This window comes from Conger conger, chromosome 10 (genome assembly GCF_963514075.1).
Source record: "Conger conger chromosome 10, fConCon1.1, whole genome shotgun sequence".
Classification (NCBI taxonomy): Eukaryota; Metazoa; Chordata; class Actinopteri; order Anguilliformes; family Congridae; genus Conger; species Conger conger.
The window spans coordinates 17,142,135-17,170,037 of NC_083769.1; the positions used below are offsets into that span (position 1 = coordinate 17,142,135).

Genomic DNA, 27,903 nt, shown 5'->3' on the forward strand with positions numbered 1-27,903 from the left:
CTGAGGCACCGTACGTCACACCCAGAGCGTGCGTAAAGCTTTTCCACTTTGCGTAAAGCCGCCCCACGTTGCGTAATCACGTGTGAAGGTTACGAAGATGGTGGAAGTTTCTTTCCTGGAGTAAACTGGAGTGGGACCTGTACAATAAAGACTACAGTGTTCACCTGACAATTTGGGCAGACGTCTTTAATTCATTCCAGCGACAGATACGGGTAAGGTGAACTAAGAAACGCAAAAGCTTACGTTGTGTACATAATACAGCTGATCGGTCACCCAGCTAAACGATTTGTTTGTTAACTTCGCGTCTTCGCCGTCATTAGAGGTGCCTGGAGTCGGTGCTGACACGCTGAAGTGCCCAAACTGGTTTTCCATGGGCAGGGTGGTAAACGTTAGTTAGGGTGTTTTTAAAGCGTTGTGGCGTATCTCGGTGGTCAGTTGTAAGGCTTACTGTCTAGTTACATTTTAGACCCATTGTTCAGTCCTTGCTTACTTATTCAGTAAAATTTGCTAGCGAAGCAGAAGTGTTGTTAACAACAACGAACGGTAGCTAGCTAGCGAGCTTCGTATCTCTTCTACATACAGGGATAGCAGTTATCTTGCTAATCTAGCTAGCCAATAACGCTAACTAAGCAGATAGGCTCCAGTTTACAGTTTATGGGATAACGCTTGATAGACTGTCTAACGATAACTAATCTGGCTGTCATCCATACTGACTGCAGTAGTTAGCTAGCGGACGATTCCACGTTATACTTGTATTTCGAAACACTGCCTTCACGTCAGGTGGTTGCTAACTACGAGTATAATTTATTGTTTACGCAAGTTAACTTTGCTACCACATTGTAAACATAGCTAGCTATCCGTCAATCTAGGCAACGTTATTAATGTGATCAGAATTTAAGGCTAACGTAAACTGAACAGTGACAAACCAAGTTAAGGTTAGCAACTTGGTACCTCGCCAGTTACATGGCCTACTACGTACTCTTTGCTAACTGTTATAACATAACTTGGGTGAATTAACGTGAACTTTAGCTACTGATCGATCTGTAAGGTGGTAAGCTGGTTGGGTCAATGCCCTATCAGTAACTCGCTGACGTAACTGTTACTGTTACTGTGATAATGCAGCAGGCTAGGTGTAAGATTATGGATTTTACCTGGCTATCTGTTATTGTTTTGCTATAAAGATTGTGAATTTGCGAGGGGACACACCCTCGAATCTCCATTACCATTACATTAGCTAGCTAGATCATCTCAATCATAATCATGTGTGCGTGCCTAAACAAATGTCTCACCAAACAGGCCAAGCTAATTTAACTCTTAACATGTCTTATGGGTATCAAGCGAACCAATGGATACAATAACAAACAATACCAGATGTGGTAACACAACAAGTGCCCCAAATGAGAAAATATTGTAAAGAAAGTTAAATAATTCCTTGAATGGGTTCAATGTCGAAAATGATTAATGGAAAGGATTTCACAGACAATGCCAAGCAGCTTGCTGAATACCCTATTCGTTTTGTGGGCACGAAAGGCATAGCCTAGGTACGTAAACTTCCCACCCCTTATAAACATATCCGTGTCATACGTACATTTGCAAAATATTTCTGAAATGAGTGTCTGCTGTTGTGATATTTCCACAACAGCTCCAGGTCCGGGAACTCCACTCTTGCGCCCAAACGTCAAAACAGGAAGGACCTGAAAACTTTTAATTATATAACCGAGTGGACGATGGTAAACTTTGCATGATCATAGTCGCTTACTTATCTCACGGTAAAGTCAATATATAGGAATTCTGATACATTAAAAGTAAAAAAAATGAAATTAATAAATAAATACGATCAGTAGAAAGTAGAAACGCATAAAATATTCAGGCAGAAAAAATGGCACAAGTCACAACAGTTTTCAGTTGTGGGTGTGGAATCCTTGATAAGCTTTATTAGATTGCTCAAATGGGTCAAATTAACCCTTGTGTAGTCTTAACATGCTGTGTACTGCCCTTGTCCCAAGGGTTAAAAATGACCCGTCTTCACTAAACCCCTAAAATAAAGCTTAATTTAATTTCTATTTTTCAAATCTGTTTTGCATTAAGAAACAACCTGTCACTCATCACAAACTTTTTTTTTTTTTTTTTTTCTCTCTGCTGTTAAATGTAGTGGTGGGTCATGTTTTACCCTTAAGACAACTGGTTAATACAACTATTTTAGCTTTGACAGGTTGATATATGAAAGAAACTGTCAATGTACTTTGACATACAGTCAGTGAGCACTTTATTTGGTATTTATTAGACTTATTTTTTAGACTTAAGTTTTCTTCTGCTGTAGCCTAGCCACTTAGAGGTTTGACGTGTTGTGTGTTCAGAGATGCTCTTCTGCATACCACTGTTGTAATGTGTGTGTTATTTGCATTACTGTCACCTTCCTGTCAGCTTTGACCAGTCTGGCCCTTCTCATTACCTCAGACCACTTTGAGTTATCTCATTAACAAGGCGTTTCTCTCTACATAACTGCTGCTCACTGGATGTTTTTTGCACCATTCTCTGCAAACTCTAGAGACTGTTGTGCGTGAAAATCCCTGGAGATCAGCAGTTTCTGAAATTCTCAAGCCACCCTGTCTGGCACCAATGGTCAAAGTCACTTGGATCATATTTCTTCCCCATTCTGACATTTGGTCTGAAAAACAGCTGAATCTGTTTTTAGTTGCTGCCTCATGATTGGCTGATGAAATATTTGCATTAAAAAGCTGGTGCACAGTTCTACCTAATAAAGTGAGTGTATTTAATAACTTAGCTTAAGAATGCATTTTTTCAGAACAAGAAGGCAAAATGTGATCTGGTGGTCTGGCTTGAGATTAGTATCCTGAAATGGTTTCCATGATATGTTGGAGACGACATTAAGTTTGATGCAGGGTGGCAGCTGCATTATACATTTTTTGGATTCCCTCATTTCTTTCCAATTTGAATGTATTTATTATTAAATTTTTCTTACACTGAACCATTTTGCAGTTGATTGCGATGCTTTTTTTTAGGGACAGGAGAAGGCAGTCTCTGTCTATGGTTGACTCACAAGGTCAACTCCAGTGCCTTGCAGAAGCAGTCATCTTGCATAACACGGTGTGCCACTGTCAGGGGCGTTACTGCCCTGCCGTAGGGCTCTGGGCCCGCACGACGTGAATTCCTGAGGCTCGAGTTTCCACCCAGCGATAACCTGAAAATTATAAAAAAAATTCAAAACACTTGATACTGGTTGTATTATAGGGGTCTAGTGGCTAAGGGGCAAGCAAGGTCCTTAACCCCGCATTGCTCCAGGGGCGGGGGGGGGGGGGATCGGCCCCTACCATTTCTAATCAGCTGTAAGTCGCTTTGGATAAAAACATCTGCTAAATAACTAATGCATGTATGGGCGCCTTGGGACTTTTATATGTGGCTCAGAAATACACATTTGCATAATTATCTATTTGTTTTTATGAATACGTCATGTTCTTACTTTGAGTGTTTGTTATCGGCATTGCGAGTGTACCATTTGGAGCCGTGCTCGGTGAGGGGGGTCCGGCCGACCTGGCTCTCCCTGCGGGATCATAAGATGGGCCCTGCCTGACCTTGTAACGTCTGGGTAATCTTCAGCAAAACAAATGGCTTACATGCTACTCCAGGAATACACCTCCACCGTCTGACCTGAGCGCTCTTCGTAATCGGCTCCCAAAACAAAAAACGCGAATCAGCCCGGGTGTCTGGCTGGAATTTGTGACCTGGTCACCTTGTTCATTGAAACTAATGTGTGTGCGCTTCTGTAAAGCCTGTTACCCAGTGCCCTGTCGTCTGCAGAGTGTGTTTACAGCGCACAACACAGCGTCCGGAAGTACTCTGGTGTCACCTGTTTGTCAGCCTGGGATTTGCATGTCCAAAGAGGGGCCTTAAATAACGCTGGTGTTAAATCTGAGCTTTAAATAGCCCCTTGGGAGCTGTTATAGGTCATTCAGGTGTTGAATTTAGTAGGGTAGACTTCGAAAAAATACCACAAATAGACTTGCAGGCTAAGAAAAGTAAAGTCAGTTTGATGGCCTGTCAAGGGGAATCTTCTCTTTATTATGGCAGTCCTCAGCGTACGTCTTTGGTTAAAGAAGCATAAATCGTTGCCGTTTATTTCGCTGTCTGAGTTTGATGGCAGAAGTCACTCTACATTTGCCTGCAAACATTTTTTGATACAAAGTCAGATTATGGGGAGGGGAAGAAAAGCTAAAGCAGCGTATCTGTGAATGCCTGAGGCTGACTCATCGCTTACGGTAGCGTTGCTGGCAGAAGTTTTTTAGATTCCTGTCGTTCTGCGCTTATTAAAAACCTTGAGGAAAGTGTTTGGTTGGGAGCTGAAGACCAAGGTCTCCAGCTAAATTGATGACGTCACTCTCAGCAGGCGATAGTGGAATACTGTAGACCTCCGTGCCCTTGGTGTCAGACTTGGGTTAAATACGTAATTGTTTTGGATTCAAATACTTGTTTTACTGAACTTGTCTGGTGTATTGGAACCTATGAAATACTCTCAAAAAGTGCAAACCCCACCTTTCGGTCATCTTGGTTGAAAAAGAAAAGCTCAATTTAAATAAGCTTAAAAGTAATGATAACGTTAAGAATATATATACAGTTCCCTCCAAAGGTATTGGAACAGCAAGGCCAAATTCTTTGTTTTTGCAATACACTGAATACATTTGGGGTTGAGATACAAAGATGACAAAACAAGAGTTCCAAATTTCAGCTTTTACTTCCTGGTGTTTACATCTTGATGTGTTAAACTGCTTAGAACATAGCACCTTTGGTGTCTGACCACCCAGTTTTTAGGTGTGCAAAAATATTTGAACAGAGTATGTAAGTTTAAAGTAAATTTAAAGTAAATAACACTTAATATTTTCGAGTATATCCCTTGCTTGAAATAACTGTACCTAGCATGCGACCCATTGACCAAACTGTTGTATCCTGCTTTCGTGATGCTTTTACGGCAGCCTCTTTCAGTTATTTGTTTAGGGGGTTATTCCCTTCAATCTCCTCTTCAGGAGGTGAAATGCATACTCAATTGGGTTAAGGTCTAGTGATTGACTTGGCCAGTCTAAAACCTTCCACTTTTACTCCCTAATGATCTCCTTTGCTGTGTTGACAGTGTGTTTTGGCTCATTGTCTTGCTGCTCAGTGAAGTTCCTCCCAATTAGTTTGGCTGCATTTCTCTACCCTTTGCTTGGGTGTAATAGTATTTGAATCCAGAACGGTTATGTATTTGATTCAGGTCCAGTTTTTCCACACCCTCCCGCGTTCCCACGGGTTCCGTCCCTGCTCAGCCGATAAGAAGCAGGCAGGTAAAGTCAGTGGTTTGCGTCAGCTCTCTGCCCGGGGCTCTGCTTCTGTATGAAACGCTGCAGTAAATTATTAACCGGGGCCTGGGTTGATCTGAACGCTCACGCAGGCTTCACGTGTCGAAAGGGAAAGGGGTTGGCAGTCATTTCGCGGGCCGCCATAAAAGGCTGTCGGAGACCGTTGTCGGCCCTGGAAGTACGGTGGCAAGTTTCCTTGTGTGGCAGCGATGGGACGCTCGAGTGTTGAGTTACGGGCAGCTCCCCCAAGCACTCCCGCCAAGCGCTCCGGCAAACGAAGTGGCCTACTTACGCAATCACGGTCAGCATAAGCACTCATAACTGCCCTCCTTAAAAGACCCTGGGTCTGGGCCCCGGGGCTGCAGTCGGGCCCTCCAGTTTCCCTTTACATGAAGCCCTTTTAGTGGGGTGGGAGAAGAAAGGTAGAGGTCAGGATGGGATACAGTGGAGTTGTAGAAATGGGCTCTGAAACGGCCGTTGTTCTGGTGTTACCATTTTTGCACCTTACAGTGAATTCCTTTTCAATTCATGAATTGAAGTTGAGTACATTTAATGAACTGACTGAATTATGAATTTTTAAAATAAATAATCCCGGCACATTTTTCAAATGGTGTCAAGCATGGCCACGGTTTTGAATGTGGATTTGAATAATGGATTGTGTATCGAATTGGATTATGCATGACTGTGTGCCGTTCTAAAGAGGGACCTTACGGAACTGTTTTGTGTGGTTAGCGTACTAAATGCATATCTGAAAGCCTGACTCAGCGCAGTAGTAACTAGGCATGGCTTGGAATCTGTCACTTCTGTGGTTGTTGATTTATTGCAGTCACACACACATCTCATTTTGTGAAACGCAACGGCAGTTAGTAGAGGGACATATAAACATTTTATGGCATTTTAAACACCCTTTAACTTAAGATTAGCCCCTTTCTTTGTTCGTAGACCTGTATGTAAAATAGTGGCCAAAATGCAGAAACCTGTGAAATTGCTGTTGGCTATAAGCAGACTTTTGACCAGTCTTCCTTTTCATTATATGAGGCATTTTTAAACAGCCCATGACAGAATATGCACATTGTAGCCCAGGCATTGATGTTGTACTCTTGCTGGTGCTTTATGCTGTATCTAGGGGCCGTGTAAGAAGATTTTCACCTGCCATTGGTTGTGTGGTAACCTCATAAAAAAATTTAAGAAGCACTTTGTGGAATCTAAGCAGCCCTCTGTTGCTCTGGATAAGAGTATGTGTAGAAAATGGTTATGGGAAATGAGGGCTTTCTGATTAACCTGCTTCCCCGTGACCCGTTTGTTAGATTCCTGCGTATGTACCCATGGATCAGTAGATGGGGAATTCCTTTTAGAACCTGTTCAGCTACTCGCATCTCACACAAAAATGCTTCCATCAAAGGAGGGCAGTCCTCCACGTGCGTCGTTCTCCAGAGCCTGGTTCAGAGCTGCTGGGTTTACAGCCCTCTGTGTCTGCCAAGAAACCAGGAGAATCGAGGATCGTGTGTGTGGAAAATTGAGACCTTTTTAAAAAAACATTTTAATTGCCCATTTCAAAAAATGAATATTAATATCTTTTATTCGCTAGTCTTGCATTAATAATTCTGCGAGAATAATAAACAGATAAAGTAACCTGCACTGTAAGAGTGTTGCCAGATGTGGTTTCTTTTATGTTCTTGTGTGAGGAAAATTGGCACCTTTTCATCTTTTATTTTCGTTGTAATTGGAGATTTTTTAAAAAACGTATTGGTCTTTGCATCTCATCTTTGAACTCATAATAGGCCGAAGCACAGATTTTTGTTTTCCGATTTTCAGCCAATTACCGGATTTCTCAGCTGCGTTAAAATCCATGACGAAACAGCCCTTCCCCAGTGCATCGGCCCGCCAGGCTGGAAAATAGAAGCCGTGTTGTTTTAATGATGAAAAATCACTGCTCCTGCTGCAATCGGCTGCTTTAATGGATCAATTTGGAGTGGAATGAGAACGGCAGCTCTGGGGCAGCCCCTTCACATAGCGTAATATAATCTTTCATTTCTTTCAGTTCATGATTTAACGTTGGCGCATGAATGTTTGAAGGTGTGTGTGTGTGTGTGTGTGTTTTGCAGGTTGACCGCTCCAGCCCTGTGTAATGGCCTGCAGCAATGCCAAACCAGGCCCTGTCAACGGCTACACCCTGAAGGCACAGCTCCAGATCACAGGTGCGTGAGTACGCCACCTTCACCCCACAGCTGCCCCGCCCTTAACCTTCAGTACGCCCCTCACCCCACAGCTGCCCCACCCTTAACCTTCAGTACGCCACCCTCACCCCACAGCTGCCCCACCCTTAACCTTCAGTATGCCACCCTCACCCCACAGCTGCCCCACCCTTAACCTTCAGTAAGTCCAGCCCATGGCCCAAGTACCATAATCTATCACACAATCTAATCAACAAGTAACTTTCTACCTGCACGGAAGTCTAAAATGTAGGCCCATTTCATGTCGGGAAAAACCCCAAAGCCTGGCAACCCTGGGTGGGGGGAGAAATCCCGCAACCGTGCAGCGTCAACCCTGTCACGCTACGAATAAACAGACTTTACGCAAGTTTTTAAAAGCTCACTTTTTCTTCCCCACAGTCCTCTCAGCCAGGCTGAAAGAAAACCGAAAGAACTGGTTCAGGCCCAGCCCGTACGTGGAGGTCTCTGTAGACGGGCAGTCCAAAAAGACTGAGAAATGCAGCAACACCCACAGCCCCAAATGGAAACAGCCTCTCACTGTGTAAGTGTGCTTCAAGCGCTCTGAGCCGTCATGGTGCATGTGTGTCAGCGCGTCATGCCCTCTGCCTCGTACCGCGTAGATAACCGCGCCACCCAGCGTTCAAGGATTCCTGTAGCCTTTGTATATTTTGAAGATGCTTGAAAATGTTTGCATTCTGGAAGGGCACGAGAATCCTTGAATTCCCCCACTGTCCTTGAAAAGCCTTGTAAAACATGAAAAAATATATACATTTTCGAACCTGCACATCAACTGAAATTCATGTCACGCACTATCAAACCATGTCTTGACAGTGCTAATAAATTGGCTCACTGGCTTTCATTTGTAACGCAACCAAAGAATGAATTGGTCATTTCGGAGTGTGTGTTCTTTTGTAGACGTAAAACATTTGAGCAGACCGCACAAAGCAGTCCTGATTGTTTCACCAAAAAAAACAAAAAAAGCTTTGATTGTACATTTCAGTGTTTTGATTGGTGCCATTGGTCTATCAATCATGAATATTACATTACATTACAATTATTAGGCAGACGCTCTTATCCTGAGCAACTTAATGTGAGAGAATAGAAGCATTCACCTGAGTAACACCAGCTGCAGTGTAGTGCCAGACCTGGCTAACCACATTCCCAAGCCGGCCATTTTACAACATCTGTAAAGCACTAAAGGTAAGTGAACTTATGCCAACACTGACTCATAATAGCAATAAGAGATTAGCGCAGCTAACATCCGTATGAAACTATTAAGCTTAAGACAGGAGGTCACCCTGTTCTCATGCCTTAATTTAGCCTCCGGGCTTCTCGAGTTTCTGTCTCAGGGTTGGTGTCTCATTTAAAGATCACTGATGGGGTTTTCTCTCTCCCTGCCTTGCTTCAGACCGGGCCGTGTAGAGAGCGGTTTCAGAGCCAAACCATGTCTGCTGCTCCCTCCAGTGCTTCAGTGCACTGCTGAGTGTGTGTTAAGCGCTCTCAACGCCATAAGGATCTGCTACCTACACTTGACTCCTTATTTTTCTTTTAGTCCCGCCCTTGACGAGTGAGCAAAAAACAGTATACAAGTATAAAGTATGCTATATGCAATATATTAATAATGCAGTGACATCAACCAAAATCGAATGGTTCGCGAGACAAACAAATGTATATACACTCAGTGATCACTTTATTATGTAGACCTGTACACCAGGTTGTTAATGCAAATATGTAATCAGCCAATCATGTGGCAGCAGCTAAATTCATAAAAGCATGTGGACATGGTCAAGAGGTTCAGCTGTTGTTCAGACCAAATGTCAGAATGGGGAAGAAATGTGATCGAAGTGATTTTGACTCTGGAAGGATTGTTGGTGCCAGAGAGGGTGGTTTGAGTATCGCAGAAACCGCTGATCCCCTGTGATTTACATGCGCAACGGTCTCTAGTGTTTGCAGAGAATGGTGTGGGGGAAAAAAAAACCAGTGAGAAGCAGTTATGCAGGCGAAAACACGTTAATGAGAGACGCATTGTTTTGGCAGTGGTCCCGCCTATTGGAGTATTTTTAAACAGCCTATTACGGGAGTTCTAAAAATATATTTTTAACTGGTTAATCGGTTAAATTTCACCAGGTAACCGAACTATGAACATACTGAAAATGCCCATCCCAAGTAACCCATCTTGTGAAATGATGGCACAACTATTTTATTCGTACTTTCTTTTATTATTCACGATTCCTGAGTGTAAATGAAGGGGATGTTTGTTGTGCAGAATGCCAGAATGTCAATTCAATGTCAATTTATTTTGTACCATTTCACAGAATCGTCACTCCTTTCAGCAAGCTGGTTTTCCGTGTGTGGAGTCATCAGACTTTAAAATCGGACATACTGTTAGGAATGGCCACACTGGAAGTAAGCGAAACGCTGAAATCCAATGACATGAAACGTGAGTACAAATCTTAAGCTTGTTTTCCCTAATAGATGTGCAGCAATATACTCCAGTAAAAAATATCTAAATGTAGCTATAATGTCCGTATTTTGGATATTGCGTCACATCTTTCTGTTCTTAAATATCTTTTTATTTTCTATATTGCAGTGTACTCATGTAATTGAGCCATTGTTGCTTTTTGTTTTGACATTGCATATGACTGAGTCACTCAGTTTTCTTAAGTCTTAAACCAGAAACCAGACACATTATCTGACAATGTCCGACTGACGTCAGACAGCACACCGACTCTGGTAGATGTCGGAGAGCACACTGACTCTGGTAGATGTCGGAGAGCACACTGACTCTGGTAGATGTCGGGGAGCAGACCGACTCTAGTAGATGTCGGGGAGCAGACCGACTCTGGTAGATGTCGGGGAGCAGACCGACTCTGGTAGATGTCGTAGAGCACACTGACTCTGGTAGATGTCGGGGAGCAGGCCGACTCTGGTAGATGTCGGGGAGCAGGCCGACTCTGGTAGATGTCGGGGAGCAGGCCGACTCTGGTAGATGTCGGGGAGCAGGCCGACTCTGGTAGATGTCGGGGAGCAGGCCGACTCTGGTAGATGTCGGGGAGCGGACCGACTCTGGTAGATGTCGGGGAGCGGACCGACTCTGGTAGATGTCGGGGAGCGGACCGACTCTGGTAGATGTCGGGGAGCGGACCGACTCTGGTAGATGTCGGGGAGCAGACTGTAAACAGGCACTCTTTGACCCTTTCAGTCTCAGAGGTGGTGCAGACGTTGCACCTCCACGCAGACCAGGACCCGACGGACATGGTGGGAGATCTGTCTGTCTGCCTGGACGGCATGCAGGTGGATCCAGAAACGTTTGCCACAGCACAACCCCGACAAGGCAGTAAGTTTTCCTCTCTCAGAACTAAACTGAAATGGAAACGAGGGCAATAGGGTTTCGCACAATACGTTTAAAAAAAAAAGAAGTAGTTTAACTAATTTCTCCACACATTGACAGCCTTCTCATTTTAAAGGTGTGAATTTGAGCTGGTTTACATGCTTTTATCTTGAATGGAACTCCACTTCATTATAGAGTGCAGAACGACTCGATCAAATCTGATCAATCTCTTCACAGGGAAATTATGCACTTTGACTTGCCTGTTAAAAATAGTTATTGTTACTTCTGTTATTGTTTAATAATATTGTTTTGTGTGCCGCAGATTCTGTTCCCAATGGAGACTCTCGACGGAACAGTGACCATGTTAGGTAGGAGTACTTTTCCCACCTTCATTTAGAAGCGAATACATCGTAATATGTATGCTTAAATGTGATTTGTATTATATTATATTAAATCTGTGCATGAGTGCCATGACATTATGTTAGTGTCATTTCCTGTAGAGTTCCCGTGGGGTTAATAGACTTTATCAGAGTAGGTTCTGGGGTGGGTATCTGAGAGTTCCTGAGTGAGCAATGGAAAGTTCCAGAAGGGGTGACCTAGGACTGTTCCTCAGTGGCTAATGGAGAGTTCCGGAGCGGGTAATGGTAAGTTCCAGAACAGGTAACAGAGGCCTTCCTTGTGACTACAGGGGCAGCAGGGATGCATCGCCCTCGGTGGACAGCCTGGAGGACAAGCCCACCCCTAACGGCCGCGTTGCCAACAAGACGGGATCCCCGTCTCTGTCTGCGGGAAGCTCCCGGTCCCTCAGACCCCCCCGCCCCTCCCGCCCTCCGCCCCCCACCCCTCGCAAGCCGGCCCCCTCCCCAGGTGGGTGATCATCCTGGGCGGCCAATCACCATTCAGTCTTTAATCACGTCTGTTCAGTATACCAGAGATATACAGTAAACTAGAGTCAGGATATTATTTGGATAACAAGCTGTACTTACTGTTAGTGTCTGTTGAAACCGATCTGAGATCAGACTCCATATTCGGACTCAATTGCTCGAAAAATATGTGCCATAATAATATAATGTTCTTTAGCTTTATTTAACTGGGGCTAACCCATTCAAATCTTGGTCTTCAGTGCCTTGCGATGCACACTTATGAGTGTATATATTTTGGTTGCCTGATAACTAACAGTCCTGTACCCCGCTCTCTGTCCCTGTTTCTAGCGGTGTCCTCTAACGGGCCAGTTCCCAGCAACACCGACGGGGCCACAAGCTCTGGGGCCACAAGCTCCGAGGCCTCGGGACGTGTGTCGGCCCCTGGGGCCACAAGCTCCGAGGATTCGGTGCGCGTGTCAGCCCCAGGGGCTCCGGAGACCCCTGGCAGCACGGGGCCCCAAGAGCCCGGGGCCGCAGGAGGCAGGCAGTCTGCCGGAGTCAGCCCCGCCACTCCCAGAATCCCTGCTGTCAACACCGGCCCAATGCCCCCTGGGTAAGACCAGCCAGGCTACACAGAGCAGGAATCACAATAATGATAACCAATTATGATAATGACAAAAACAACAGTGGATTGTTTTTTAGGATACCTAAGTATCCAGATGTGGTTTACAGTGAAGGTTGGTGAGGAGGGTGGTGTAAATTTGATTTGGACACCACCGTTATGCAGCACCCACCTGGGTGCATGGCAGCCATTTTGTGGCGTTTGCTAGTCAGCAGTGTAGTTGTGCTTTTGCTATAGCTTGATTTCCTCCTCTGCTGACTGTAGCTTACTCAGAATTTCCATGGCTACCTAATAAGAGGCCCAAGCTCAAACACCAGTACATTATCTCACGCTCTGATTCATCAAAAATACAATTCCCCAGTACATCTTATCCAGGTTTATGCATACTGACCATAGCTTACCAGTGAAAATGTCCATGTTTGGGCTGTAATAGTAACAGGGAGAGAAAAAAAAACACTCCCAACTTTGCCGAGTGGAATCAGAATTCCCCAACCATCCCCAACCATCCTGTGTCAGTAAAGGTCCAGCTGTGTAAAGGCATAGTTGGTTAAAATAAATAAATAAATTCCAATTAATATAAAGTTAAGTTTGTAACTGCATAACAGGTTCTGCTGAAAGCCTTATTGCAAGACAGAAATCTAAAGAATGTTAGATTTAGTAGTAGAAGAATGTTCACTTCTGTCAGAAGTCTACACTGGCGTCTGTCAACAGAAAGTGTGTTTTGAGGGTGATGCACGTTACGCACGTCACAGCATGCTGAAGACTCTGGTCATGCGCGCTGTGTCATGAAAAGACGCATGTTCAGCATTCCGCTTCAGTGCAGAAAGAAGGCCAACGGTGAACGCGTCTAAAAGGAGGAAGTGCTGTTGCGCAATCGAGGTTATGCGCTGATGTCACTCCACCAGGACTCCTCCTCCTCACTCAAGCCTAGTGGCAAAAACAAACTCGCTATTCGTGCTGTTGCCAACGCTGTAAAACGGGGAGATAAGCAAACGGTTATCTTCTCATATTAAAGGTGATCGGAACTGTCAATGATTCATACAACATGCCGAATCTATGAACATTGAAACGTGGCTAGAAATTGAGTCAGCTGACGTAGCTTATAGCTGATAGCTTACCTGATTTGGATGCCGGGGATGTACACAAAACTAAGCCTGAACTTCAGGTTGGAGGCCTACAAAAGCAGTGTTTCTCTGCCAAATTGCAATCACAATGACTTCAATGAAGGATATACTGATTGTTTGTGGAGAGGTTTGTGTGAAATATTTAGATTTTATTACAACCATTGTTTTATTTTTGTTTCCTTTCGTAACTTTTTCTACTTTGTCCTTTACGGATATATTTTATATAGTATGTCTATGAAGGTTTTCAGTCATCCAGGTCTTGGAATATCTAGTAAGGCTGAAGCAACTGGATGTTTTACCACTTATCCAAGAGGCTTCCTTATTGCTATGTCAGTGTCTATTGGATGAGTGGAGAAATGTCTTCAGGACTAAATTAGTTGCCTTCACCTTGTATCTCAAGACATGTTTGGCTGAAAACCATCATACCCAAACTGTGTCATTATACAACACTGAGTGAGTGGCAAGGGTAGGTTTTTAAATGGGGGGGGAAAATGCTAATATTTCACACACAACTTAACCTTGTGACTTATATATCCCAGACAAATCCTGCTTTTGTAGGCCTCCAGCCTGAAGTCCAGGCTTCATTTTGTGTAGTTTGAATTGGGCGCATAAACAGTGAATGTCGTCTATTTCTGTCAATATTTCTGTCACTGGTTCTTCGGTAAAATGTAAGGGTCTCCAGGTCTTCCCCCTGCTTATCTTTAGCCTGATAACCCATTTTATTCCTTTTTACTTTCATTAAATATGGTCATTAATTCAGAATGTTTTTGTTCATTATTATTGATTGTGGTCTTCTCATCCTGTTCCAGGGAAACCCATTAAGCTGATGTATGAATTTCCTCTGAAACCCTGTGGGCGGGGGCGGCTTGGGTTGAGTGACACATCCTGACCCGTCTGTCTCTGTCTGTGCTTCCGTGCGTCTGTCTGTCTGTCTGTCTGTCTGGCAGGTGGGAGCAGAGAGTGGATCACAACGGCCGCATGTATTTTGTGGATCACATAGAGAAGAGGACGACTTGGGACAGGCCAGAACCCCTGCCTCCCGGGTAAGGGGCGTCCACTGCAACCTGCCGCTATTTTCAAATGAATAGCCCTTTTCTGACCCGTTATCTCTCCTGAGGGGTGTGGGGCGCTCTGGCCTGTTTGTGTTAACAGTGACGCTCTACTGAGACCTCACCCACATGAAGGCCCATTCATCAGTACCATCAATGCAGTGTCTTTATCCGATCAGACCGCTTTGTTCTCTGTCCCATGAATATGTATGTGAATGGCTGCCCATATGAATGAGTAGTCATGGATACTAGATTATGTCTGTGTCATTTCTGCTTCAGGGTAATGAGCAAAGAACATCACCTGTTAATGACTTTCAATAAGTGCTTACCACATACATGTTGACAATAATAATAACTGGTCCACAATGTGATGGGGTCTTGCAGGTCACAAATTTTGATGGATGTGTGTGTGTGTGTGTGTGTGTGTGTGTGTGTGTGTGTGTGTGTGTGTGTGTGTGTGTGTGTGTGTGTGTGTGTGTGTGTGTGTGTGTGTGTGTGTGTGTGTGTGTGTGTGTGTGTGTGTGTGTGTGCGTGCGTGCTCTCTCCAGGTGGGAGCGGCGGGTAGACCCCATGGGCAGGGTGTACTTTGTGGATCACATCAGCAGAAGCACCACGTGGCAGCGGCCCACGGTGGAGTCGGTCAGGAACTACGAGGAGTGGCAGCACCAACGCAACCAGCTGCAGGGAGCCATGCAGCAGTTCAACCAGAGGTTCATATTCGGGGTGAGTGTCCAATCAGAGCACAGGGGGGTTCATATTCGGGGTGAGTGTCCAATCAGAGCACAGGGGGGTTCATATTCGGGGTGAGTGTCCAATCAGAGCACAGGGGGGTTCATATTCGGGGTGAGTGTCCAATCAGAGCACAGGGGGGTTCATATTCAGGGTGAGTGTCCAGTCCGAACCCAGGGGGCACCAACTAGAAGCCCTACTCTTCAACTAAGCTCTTTCCCTGAACGATTTCAGAAAAGCTCCGGCTTTATACATTGATTAATAACCAGTGAAATGTGCATTTACTTTTACATTACATTTACTATTTACGAGGGCTCTTGATGGCATCCACATTTGCTTGGCTAATGAGCTGTGATGAAAGATGACATTGAACGGGTAGTTTAGTCAGGCCTCTGCATGATGAAACAATTTTACACACATTCTAGTGAAAATCTAAAATTTTTATTAAATCAAATTAAATCAAATTAAATGTGTTTAACATGACCAGCACAACGCGTATCGTTCATTTACAAAAACGGTGAAGTTACTTTTAAAGTGTATATTTGAAAGAGATTCCCTTGGTTTGCTAGGTCAGACATGGGGGGAAGCTCTGAGATCATCCTTCCTAGCGGTTATCTGTCCTTGTAAAGCCTTTCTCTAAATGTGCCTTTCTCTAAACATGCCTTTCTTTTGGTTCCCCTGAAGCTTCAAGATCAGGTTTCTGCGACACAGAACAAGGAGTTTGATCCCCTGGGACCTCTGCCGCATGGATGGGGTAAAGAAATTCACCATTTCCCTTTGAGATGTCAGCTGGCTCACTGTGATTTGCTTTGCAGATATGCCTATCTGTTTCCACCTGTAGAATATTATATTGGGTGAATTCAGGTCATGTGAGAGACTTTCAGTTTCTGAGTCTTCCCTCACTACGGAGATCCTCCCACCAGCAAAGGAAAACATTTCACTTAAAACATAGTTTTTTGTGATGAATTTACTTAAGCTTTCTGTAAAGACGTGAAGTTGACATGTTGTGTAAGTTGACGTGCTGTAGAAGTTGACGTGTTGTGTATGTTGTGTACGTTGATGTGCTGTAGTAGAAGTTGACGTGCTGCTGTAGTAGAAGTTGACGCGCTGCTGTAGTAGAAGTTGATGCGCTGTATATGTAGAAGTTGACGTGTTGCTGTAGTAGTTGACGTGCTGTATTTTCTCTCTGTTCTGTGGCAGAGAAACGGACGGACGGGAATGGCAGGGTGTACTTCGTACATCACCCGACTCGCGCCACTCAGTGGGAGGACCCGCGCACTCAGGGGTGAGACTCCGCCCGCAGTGCTCTGACCAATCAATCGCCCCTCCCATCAGAGGGTTCCAGAAAGAGAGGCATGGATGAGCCCGTCTTGGGGGTAACAATCTGAAAACCGAGGCTGCTGGGAACCACATTGTGCTATTGCACTGTTCTAGCTGTGGCTGTGACCCCCCTTTCAGCTGATCTGCACAAGATGTATATGAAGCAGCTTCTTTCGACTAAAGGTCCGTTCAAGCTTAACTGCTGAACAGATGAGTACACATTTGTGTTCTCTTTGCGTGCCCCTCTGGATAAGAGCAGAATTTGGTAATGTATGAGGAATCCATGGCCGGTCATCCCATGTTTCAAGGCGAGTGTGTTCTTGTGCCATGTGTCAAACTGTCCAAGAGCACGAACACACCCAACCTGAGCGTTCAAAATGAATATAATGGCCCATTTTGATTTGTTATAGTAATGGCTCATGGTGATTGGTTATAGTAATGGCTCATGGTGATTGGTTATAGTAATGGCCCATGGTGATTGGCTATAGTAATGGCCCATAGTGATTGGTCCTGTGCCCCACCCGTCCAGGCTGCTGAATGATAAGCCCCTGCCGGAGGGTTGGGAGATGCGCTTCACGGTGGACGGAATCCCCTACTTCGTCGACCACAACCGCAAAACCACCACGTACATCGACCCGCGGACCGGGAAGTCCTCGCTGTGAGTATCCCCCCCAACAGAGCCTTTTATCACACACTACAAGTAAGAGACACATATTAGTTGCACTGACACGACATGCTTCTCTCTCCCTTTTTGTCTTCCCCTCCTTCCTGCCCCATCCCTCCTCCACCAACATTAATCGCTTTTCTGCTGCCCCCTCCAGGGAAAACGGCCCACAGATCACATACGTACGAGACTTCAAAGCCAAAGTTCAGTACTTCCGGTTCTGGTGTCAGGTGAGTTCTGGCTTTTGAAATGGGTTCCAGAAGGAACCTTTGATTTGTATACAACAATCCAATTATGACCTGTTACACGTCTTCATTAATTAGAACCTTCCTGATGTCCCGTTCCACATCATAATTAATTGGAACCTTTCTGATGCTTCCCATTATACATCATAATTAATTATTAGATGTCATTGGACATTGAGCTGTATCTCGATCTGGACGGCTATATTCAACTTCTGCTCTTATTTAATTCACGCTGTCATTTCCATTTTAGCTGAATTTGTTGATTTTCGGCACGTGGGATCGAAAAATCATTCTGCACTGTAGTCTTGCACCCACGGTTTTTTGTTAGCCGACTGCTCATGTCTTGGCAAAGGCAGCTTTGGAATTTGAACGGACGTCCTTTTGTTCCAAAGGCCTGTTCTTATCTACTAGATCTTATCTTCCCTGCTTTCCTTGGAAAGTGAAGGCGTGGAGTGTGATGCCAGTCCAGGTTGTGTTGAAAGCATCAGAAAGAATATTCAATCTTTTATTTGTCCCTTTCATTCGTCAATTTAAACATGAACTGTCTGTGTTACTCCATATGTGAACGTATGTGGATCTTCCTGGAACTTTGGGTGGAAATCACACATCAGTGAAGGGCAGGGGTAGTTGATGGACAGAGAGGAGCCACATTTGTGTCATGAAATATGCTTTCTTTTTGACAGCAACTGGCAATGCCCCAGCACATTAAGATCAACGTAGGCCGGAAGACCCTGTTCGAAGACTCATTCCAGCAAGTGAGTGCATATTAACACCGGGAAACGGGGGGTAAATTCATGCGGGATGGATACAAGTATAGTTTTAATGCAGGGCTTCCCACACTACGATGCTGGAACCCAAGTGATACTTTGCAAAATGGGAGTGTTGAGGAAGAATTCAGTTTGAATAATTCAGGCCTGCGCAGACTTCAACCTTAGTCAAGCTTTATTAGATGATCATGGAGAGAAGTACAAACATTTGTAATTCTCGGAAACCGTTACGGTTATGCCCATCTTTATACCTGGACAGACAAGAACACACTCCTGCCCTATGTTATTCTGCTGAGGAAGGGAGTTTAGAGGGTAATACTTTCACAAAGTTTCATGAGTATGATAACCTCATTCTCATATTTTTCCAAATTCCTCCACAGTTACCCAAACCATTAGTGTTTAATCACGGAGACAGGAGCCCCCCAGTTCAAATCATTTTCCAAATTCCTCTGCAGGGAAGAATACAATGCTCATTGTTTTATGTTTCAGAAATGAGGCATTTTAGACATTCAGATAAAGTAAATGCCGTCCAGTTTCCACATTGTTAATTTTGCGTGGTTTGTAATGGCTTCCGTTTGTCCCCCTTGGGCCTCCGTCTAGATCATGAGCTTCAACGCGCAGGACCTGCGACGTCGGCTTTGGATCATCTTCCCAGGAGAGGAAGGGTTGGACTACGGGGGCGTGGCCAGGCAAGCTCATCCAATCGCTGTGCATGTCGCCCCTCCCGTCTAGCGGCGGGTCAGGGCGGGCTGGTCGCTGGAGTTTCATGGGAGAGGAGGCTTCATGTGGGGAAGCAGTGGTCCTGATTCTCAGAGCAGTGGGACATCATTTTGTTTAACAACTGCTTGGTCACTTGACTCACGCTGTTGCACTTGTGTTTTCATCTTGACGTTGGAGTTATCATATCTTTTGTAAATGTGCCTCATGGCTCAAGCCAGTTATTTTCTGTGTGAACTAGACTTTACGTTCATGGCTGCGGATAGCTGATACTTTATGAGAATGGTATTTCAGCCAACCAGTGCTTAGTGGTTGTCCCTACGACCTTCTGTGTGGACTTATTAAATTTTGGATAAAAGCTGCCAAATTGTCATATTGTGGTTTGGGAAACGCTGGTCTTAAGGGAACTAGTTGCCTTAATATTGGCAATATTGATGTTGTTGATGATGATGATGATAATGATGATATTATTTTGTTTTTTTTTGGCAGGGAGTGGTTCTTCTTGCTCTCACACGAGGTGCTGAACCCCATGTACTGCCTCTTTGAGTACGCTGGGAAGGATAACTACTGTCTACAGATAAACCCCGCCTCCTACATCAACCCCGATCACCTCAAATACTTCAAGTTCATTGGCCGCTTCATTGCCATGGTGAGGACTTCAATTGGCTAATAACTAGTGCGTCTGTTGGTACCGTTCACCATTTAACTCTGTGGTTCTCAAGTTCGGTCCTGGTGGTTTTCGTTCCAACGACAGTCACAATACCACAATTTTAACTAATTATGTTTTCTTGGCTGATAGGTGCATTCCTATGCTAATGTTTGGCTACATATATTTTTTGTCTCAGGCACTGTTCCATGGAAAGTTCATTGACACTGGATTCTCCCTCCCCTTCTACAAACGAATACTTAACAAGCCTTTGGGCTTAAACGATCTGGAGTCCATCGATCCTGAATTCTATAACTCCCTCATCTGGATCAAGTGAGTGGAAAGTCTTAGTCTTAGTTTCACAGTTGAATGAACTTCAGTAGAAAAGGCACACACACGTGTGTGTGTGTGTGTGTGTGTGTGTGTGTGTGTGTGTGTGTGTGTGTGTGTGTGTGTGTGTGTGTGTGTGTGTGTGTGTGTGTGTGTGTGTGTGTGTGTGTGTGTGTGTGTGCTTTTTTCCAATGCTGACTTTTCAGTTAATCGATGTAAATTCTGACTACAAACAATGTAACAATGAATTTCACTCAGTGAAGCACGATGAATAATTGACTTGATTCCTTTTGTCAGGGAGAACGACATTGAGGAGTGTGGGCTGGAAATGTACTTCTCTGTGGACAAAGAGATCCTGGGAGAGATCACCACTCACGACCTCAAGCCGGGCGGAGGAGATCTTGTTGTAACGGAAGAAAACAAAGAGGAGTACATCAGGTGGGCCCCACCCTCTGCATGCGTAATTCCTGCAATCTTATAGTAGCCATTTTAAGACCATACTTCTCTCTGTCTTTCTCCTTAAATGTTGGGCAGCGTACTTGCATGTGGAAGTGGTAGGATGCTAACGGCATTCAAAAACTGCTGTTGGGGGCCTTGGTTATTGTAGCAGGTTGTGGTCATTGTAAGGGGTATTTGTCATCGTGTACACTCAGTTGTAATGGTGTGGCTGCTGTTGGCTCTGCAGGCTGGTGGCGGAGTGGAGGCTGTCTCGTGGGGTGGAGGAGCAGACCCAGGCCTTCTTTGAGGGCTTCAATGAGGTCCTGCCTCAGCAGTACCTGCAGTATTTTGACGCAAAGGAACTGGAGGTGGGTATTGTCTCAGGACGGGAGAATCTCCAGTGTGAAGTGCAATCCCTGCGGTGACCTGTGATTGGTTGATGAACAGCTCATGATTGGGTAGCTGCATGAGCCTTGTGATTGGATAATATGCAGCATGAACCCTGTGATTGGGTAATATATTCAGCATATGAGCCCTGTGATTGGGTAATATGCAGCATTAGCCCTGTGATTGGGTAATATATGCAGCATTAGCCCTGTGATTGGTTAATATGGCTTGAGTCCTGTGATTGTTTGGTTAAAATGCAACGCTGCCTCTGCAGGTGATGCTCTGTGGGATGCAGGAGATCGACCTGGTCGACTGGCAGAGGAGCACCATCTACCGGCACTACACCCGCGGCAGCAAGCAGATCCTCTGGTTCTGGCAGGTCAGCCTCCCACCGTTCACCACCGCTGCTCTGTTTTATTCTTCTGTTCGAAAATGAGAAAGAATTGCAGTAAAGGCTCGCAAACAGCCAAGCGGAAATTTGCAGTAGAGCGCATCTTAATTTAGAAAAATGTGGCTTAATGCAGTTTAACAGGAACACAATGCGCCAGCAGAAAGCAGATCTGGATATGGCGCTAGAAGAGACGTCATTCGTTTAAAGCCTCAATCAGCCTCTGAGTACACTTTATCTTTTTTTTTCCCATCCATGTTGTCTTTTGTTTCTCTGCACCTTTATTTGGGTGTCACCCCACTCCTCCCTTCCCTTTCTGCAGTTGGAACTCCACTGTGTGAAGTTACTAATGAACTGGTATCCGTCTCACTGGGCTCTTCTGAATCACTGCAGGTTCAGAAGAGCTTATTATTTACCGCATCCTATTATGGAGGAATACGTAGTTGTGGTTTTTAAATTACATTATAGTTATTCATCTTGACGCTTTTATCCAAAGCGACATACAGTTTATTAGACTAAGCAGTGACCAATCCCCTGTGGAGTAATGTGGGGTCTGTGGGCGCCTGTTCCACACGACTGGATGTTGTCAGGGCAAATATAAGGTGACTATTTATAACGGGCTTTCATGAAGGAACTTAGTAATTCCATAAAGGATAGGTTCTGCCAGCATTGCATTTAATGCTTGCTAATGTGTTGAATATTTGTTGACGTTCCCTTGCAGTTTATTAAGGAATGTGACAATGAGAAGCGGATGCGATTGCTGCAGTTCGTCACAGGCACCTGCAGACTTCCTGTGGGGGGCTTCACGGACCTGATGGGTGGGTGACATATCGTATCGTAGCTCCGCCCTATTTTGTTTGCCCCGTTAATAATGTTAATCCTTTTCATAATAGAATACCTGCACACATAAATATTTCACCAGCCAGTCTGGGAAAGGCTGTTTATATACTGCAACTTGTCCTTTTTGTGTTGAAATTGATGTTGGCGTAGCTTCTCTACAGTGTGCCAGCTCTCCTGTAGTAAGAATTAACACGGTCCGTTCTGCTTTCAGGGAGTAACGGGCCTCAGAAATTCTGCATCGAGAAAGTTGGCAAAGAGAACTGGCTGCCCAGGAGTCACACATGGTGAGCTAGTCCTTATATCCACCAATACTCCACACATTTCTACTGCTGCTGTAACCGTCTAAATACAGGAAACACAGGGTGTTTCTCAACGTCTGTACCTATCCGTCCTTGGTGTCTTGTGAACTTGTGTGACATCATATTTAATGGCGTAAGTCCTGTTCCAAAACCGAGAACGCAATGAAGCAAGAATGGATAAAGATCCCGGACGTGGTCTTGATTTCCCCTCATAGACCAACGGGAACAGATCTAAAATCCCACCAGTCATTGTGCAGCAGCAGGCGAGATGAGCCAAGCTCACAATTAAGTTGTTAATTCTCTAATTTTGCCGATACATTCTGCTAAAAGAATGAAAATGAGGTGCGAAAAATTGTTGAAACTTAGCTCATAGGTGGTAGTGTATCCACGTCACGCATTGCATCTCAAACGCTTAACAGTGCTCTATGTCCTTGGAAGTGTGGTCTTCCAAGCAAACTTGATAAGAACGTTTACCTGAGGTAACTGTATCCCAGCATGCTCAGGGTGGTGTATTAAAATGTCAGCAGGCCCAGTTTCCCTTTATTTTGCTGTCGTGGCTAGAAAAGGTTCAGCAGTAGCTACAGAGACTTGCTACTATGTGTGCTAGAACTTGCTTGCTAGAATTATATTTTTGCTAGTTTTGTTCGGCTGTGTAAACTGTTCATTGTTCATATGGAAGTGTATATCATCCTATTGTGTTATGCTGTATAAAAACAGTTTTTAAATGTAAATATAATCCATTAATCAGATGAATCAAATAGGCCCTAGTTCTTATCTTTGTTGTACGGTTAGTTTTTTGTTTCTTCCGTTACAAGGAGATTGAAATTGTACTTCCCTCTTGGGTCTTTCAGTGCACTTATCCCTGGTTATTAGTATGCACTTTGATGCATGTCACTCTGGATAAGAGCGTCTGCCAAATGCCAATAATGTAATGAGACTGCTGAACTTTCTTCAGCATTCATTTCTGATGTTTCATGGGGACCAGTGGCTAAGGTGTCACTGGTATGGAAGTCTGGCGGAAGGACATCGATTTGGGGCAACTATGGTTGAAATTGCCTATGGTAAACGGACAAGGAACTCAAATGATGATCTCGTGGTTGAGCTGCCATTTTAATCGAAAACAGCCGTACGAGAACTTCACAGAGAGGGATACTACGGATGACGTTTCCTTTATCATTGAGGCTTTAATGTATTATTCCCCATTAGCATCTATTGATATTTAACTTGCGCTATTGCGTCTTCGCATTTATTTTACATTACATCTTCCCGACATCAGAAAGACTTAATGGCCTTTTCCCGATTCCTCAGCTTCAATCGACTGGACCTGCCCCCTTACAAGAGCTACGAGCAACTGAAAGAGAAGCTGATGTTCGCCATCGAGGAAACCGAAGGCTTCGGGCAAGAGTGACCCGCTGCTGCCGGCACCAGCCGCGGATCGGAGAGACCCTGTCACGTTGGAGGTTTCTGGGCAGCAGCGGTCTGACCTTTGACATTTGGGTCGTCTCCTCAGTACCCTGCTGCCCCCTGGAAAGGTCTCGCCTGTCACCGGCAGGAGAGCCCCACCCCCCCCCCTTTAGATCATGTGACTGAACCCAGTGGAGAAGTGGAGAGGGGACGGGTGTCCTCAGCCCAGGTCAACACACACCGTGCAGTTTGCTCAACTTCGAGGCCCTGGCCATGATTTGAGCCAGCGCACACGACCGCGTCTCATCCGGGGCTTGTGTGTATTACATCATAAACCCCCATCCATAATCCGCCCCCGTTGTTCCTCTTCACACGGCCAGCGGGACATACTGTTCCGAATAACCAAAATTGTCCATGAGAAAGTTGTTAAAGCTCGTTCCAAAGCTGGCCTGGATTTCACTCTCACAGGGTGCGGCGTTGACGACGTCACTCTCTCCATCTGGAGCGGTGCCTGAAGCCTGCACATTTCTGCTCCTGGGGTGGGCTTTAGGGGGGGAAAAGCACTTTAAAAGGAAACCTTTCCGCTTGTGATTGTTGGGGTTTTTTTGGTTCTCACGCAAGCTTAAAAAAAAAAAAATAGAAAAAAAAGTACATTCTCATTCTGTCAGTTGGTCTCTTAACTACAACTCCGAACTGACCACAAAAACAAGTGTGTGTTTACAGTATGCGTTTTTCATACATTTTGGACTGCCCAGTTAGAGTGACTGGGATTTCCGATGCCTGTATACTTCCCCTGAAGTTTCGGCTTTCATCTGTTCGGGGTAGTGGGGGAATTTCATGGCTGCCTGTGACACATTCTGGAAATTTATGTAACTTTGTAAACAGGATTCAGGAATGGTTGGAAATCATGTATGGAGAGCTAGTGTGAGCTAGTGAGTTAATTTCATTCATCTCAGGTGACTAACACATTCACTGTCATAGCATTTGTAGTAAAGGGACAGGGCATCTTTGAATGGCCAATTTTAACGGCACAACCCTGGATAATTCCGCTGTTGATAAAGGAATGGAACCGATCTAGGTCTAGCTTTGTATCTATACGCGGCGTCGTTATAGTGCGCGTCCCGTTCCAGGTTGTTAATTAACGAGCCATTACAAACTAACACAGCATTAAAACCATGAAAGAGGCTTACGCCGCTGTATCTAATTAGCATTACCGTCAGAGTAAAAATGCCCAGCGGTCAGGGCCCTAGTTTTATAGGACCTTCCTGACTGATTATTTTAGTTGTCTGTGCTAATTTCCTGTGGAGGAAAAGGCGAGAGGGAGTGCGTGTTAGCTAAGTGAGAATAAGTTTTGTTTTGTTGTTGAAGTAACTAATGCCTGTCCCTGATAATGTGAGTGTGAACTGCTGTATTTAAACTGCCGATCCTGAGACCAGTCGAAGGTAAACGGAACTCTATATATACATTTTGAAATGTATTATTTTCCCCAAATTTGGAACTTTTTTTGGGTAGTACTGAAAATACATTGTCCTTCCTGTATTACAGTCCATATATGTTGCATTTAAGTACATTCAATGACTATAAGAAATGCATAAAAATAAAAAGGCCACAGATATATTCACTTTGCAGGCCTGGAGACATGACCGTGAAGGCTTGGCTGTCTGTCCAAGAAAAGCAGGAAAAAAATGTTGTTTAGTGTAATGGGGGATAGGCTGTTTAGGGGAATTTTCTGACCTCTAGTTTGTGATATTTCACATTGACATAAACATTACTGTATTTATTGAAAGCAGTGATATGTTAAATATATTTAAATTTAGCTCCTGGCCCAATAAAGGATGTTAAATCCCCTCTCTCACATTGGGGCTTTTGGGAACGTTTGGGAATGTTCAGTTAATTGAATTATTATTAATGCCAATTAATTGAATTATTAATGCCAATTAATTCAAACTCCAAACAGATTTAAGGAATATATTTATTTAAGAAACGACTGGCTTAGTGGCAATTGTGCTATTCAAGGCCCTATACGGATGTGAAATGCTTTGCTAAAGCAGTTTGAGTATCTAAAAACAGGCACATTCACACATTTCCCCTGTGACTTTGTTCAAACTCGGCAACTAAAACTTAATCTCAGACTATGTTAGTCTTGAACCTTTTAGTCCGTTTCCAGCCTTTCTGTCAACTGTTGCTACGGAGATTAGATGGGGTGCTAACGGCGCGGTCGTGTGAACATACTGGTATTTTCTACGCCTAATAAACTAATTTGCGTATGGTACTGTACACTCAGAGCGGTTTCGATTTACGACGTACAGCTAATTACAATGAACCTTTAGTCAGAACAAGATCGTACACAGGGCGAAGAGCAGGCTTTTATGGTGTTCATAATTCAGCCAGGTCGTTTAGACTGGTAGTCATGTTAAAACGACTGTTCTTTAGCTGCATTATTGTGCAGTTTTCAGAACATTGTATGGTACTACTGAATATGGATCCGACTACGTGTGTGCACATAGATGTTTTTGTAATATAATTCCGTGATTCTGATCTTGAAAACATGCAGTTTCCTGTGATTCCCACACACACACACCTGAAAATGGAACGGAATATAAATGCCATCCACGTGAGCAAAGCTGTGACATGGCCATTATCAGCTGTAGGGGGCGCCATTATGCCACTACTGATCAGAACGAAATGTTCTCATCTCTATGCGTACAAAAAGCATTCAACAGAATTGCGCATACATGGTGGACAATTGGACTTGGCATTTAGCTGATTTAAGACTCTAAACCTGTTTCAGTGGGATAAGAATGCAGGTGAAGTAGGCTATCATGTACATTTTAATTTATGCTCGCTGCAAATTGTGCTAACTTTCTGTTCCCACATTTATTTTTTAAGCCTACATACCAAACTACTCTGATCTTCCCTCCTGTAAATGAACTGCTGTAAATTATGTTAATACATTCATTTTAATCCTGTAAAAAAATAAAATAAAAAGGTAAAATGGGGCTAATGGTTTAAATACCGTTTAAGAAATGTTTGTTGAATTTTATTTGTAAAAGCAATTGTAAAAATGGTGAAACCTGATTTAGGAATACTAATCTAGTGCTGTAGAAAAGGTATTTGCCCCCTTCCTGATTTCTTCCATTATTGCAAATGTGACACACTGAATGGTTTTAGATCTTAATACAAAAATGTCATATTAAACAAAGGGAACCAGAGTAAACAATTTTTTAAATCACCTTTTCAGTAAATTGAATGACAATCACTCATCCCTGTGAAAAAGGAATTGACCCCTTGAACTTAACTGGTTGCTCCACATTAAGTAGAAATGTTCATGATTGCAGAGCTGATTCAGGTTGGTAGGTGTTTGAGCAAGAACTGCTCGTTTCAGGTCCTGCCACCGCAACTTGATTGGGTTTAAGTCGACTCCAAAACTTTCATTTTGTTTCTTTGCCTTTGTGTTTTGGATCATTGTCTCGCTGCATAATTCAATTACACTTCTGCTTTAACTCAGGCAGACGACCGGACATTCTCCTTAAGATTTTTATGGTAAACCGCAGAATTCGTGCTTCATGCAGCTATATTCTTACTGTGAAATGCTGCTTTTAGCCAGACATAATGGGACTCATGTTATCCAAAAAGTTCCACATCTGTCCATAGAACATTATCCCAAAAAGCTTGGGGACCATCCAAATGTTCTCCTGCAAATGTGAGTGGAGCAATGATGTTTATCTTTAACATTCATCAAATTACAGGAAGGTTATAGGTCTGGATGCAATTATTGCGGCTGAAGGTGGTGCAACCAGTAATTAAGTTGGACTTTTTCACAGGGGTGATTTGAGTGTTTAAACCATTCAGTCTGACCTAGGCAATAATGGAGGAAATCAGGAAGGTGGCAAACACTTTTCATGGCACTGTAATTGACTGACAATTTGTATACAGTGACACTATGTACACGACTAGCTAACCGCCACTACAATTTCCGTGGTCTACTCAAGCATACTGGATTTTAATTCATTACTATAAAGTTTAAGGGCAGACTTTGCTGAACCAGGACCTCCTATACTGTAGGTCCTCAGACCAGTCCCAGCTGGTTTCTGTCCTCCACTTACTGCAGTGCAGCACCCAGTTGCCCAGCACTCAACCCAGCAGCCGCCCAGCTTCACCACGGTCAACAAGGGC

The 27,903-nt window shown here is 44.1% G+C and overlaps 1 protein-coding gene across 2 annotated transcripts; it reads left to right on the forward strand.

Annotated features, from left to right (window-relative positions):
* The first annotated feature begins 78 nt into the window (after positions 1-78).
* On the forward strand, positions 79-26,726 carry LOC133138561 (E3 ubiquitin-protein ligase Itchy-like). Of its 2 annotated transcripts, none has more exons than XM_061257427.1 (24): positions 79-212; positions 7,457-7,549; positions 7,964-8,105; positions 9,880-10,004; positions 10,767-10,901; positions 11,218-11,263; positions 11,584-11,762; positions 12,107-12,371; positions 14,452-14,547; positions 15,102-15,276; positions 15,967-16,036; positions 16,483-16,567; positions 17,132-17,260; positions 17,424-17,496; positions 18,195-18,266; positions 18,879-18,967; positions 19,485-19,644; positions 19,841-19,974; positions 20,269-20,409; positions 20,657-20,777; positions 21,071-21,175; positions 21,906-22,002; positions 22,236-22,308; positions 23,632-26,726. In XM_061257427.1, exons 2-24 carry the CDS (start codon positions 7,480-7,482, stop codon positions 23,729-23,731), a joined length of 2,682 nt encoding a protein of 893 aa, XP_061113411.1. In that variant the 5' UTR covers positions 79-212; positions 7,457-7,479; the 3' UTR covers positions 23,732-26,726. The 2 variants fall into 2 exon arrangements, with proteins under 2 accessions (XP_061113411.1, XP_061113412.1); XM_061257428.1 differs by lacking the exon at positions 79-212 and adding an exon at positions 5,312-5,336.
* Positions 26,727-27,903: the final 1,177 nt, after the last annotated feature.

Excerpts from the sequence above, each read along its gene's own strand:
- LOC133138561 (XM_061257427.1), top strand. The coding sequence starts at position 7,480 with ATGGCCTGCAGCAATGCCAAACCAGGCCCTGTCAACGGCTACACCCTG. Across the intron at positions 14,548-15,101 it reads CCAGAACCCCTGCCTCCCGG|GTGGGAGCGGCGGGTAGACC; the intron begins GTAAGGGGCGTC and ends TGCTCTCTCCAG. Across the intron at positions 18,267-18,878 it reads TCGAAGACTCATTCCAGCAA|ATCATGAGCTTCAACGCGCA; the intron begins GTGAGTGCATAT and ends GCCTCCGTCTAG.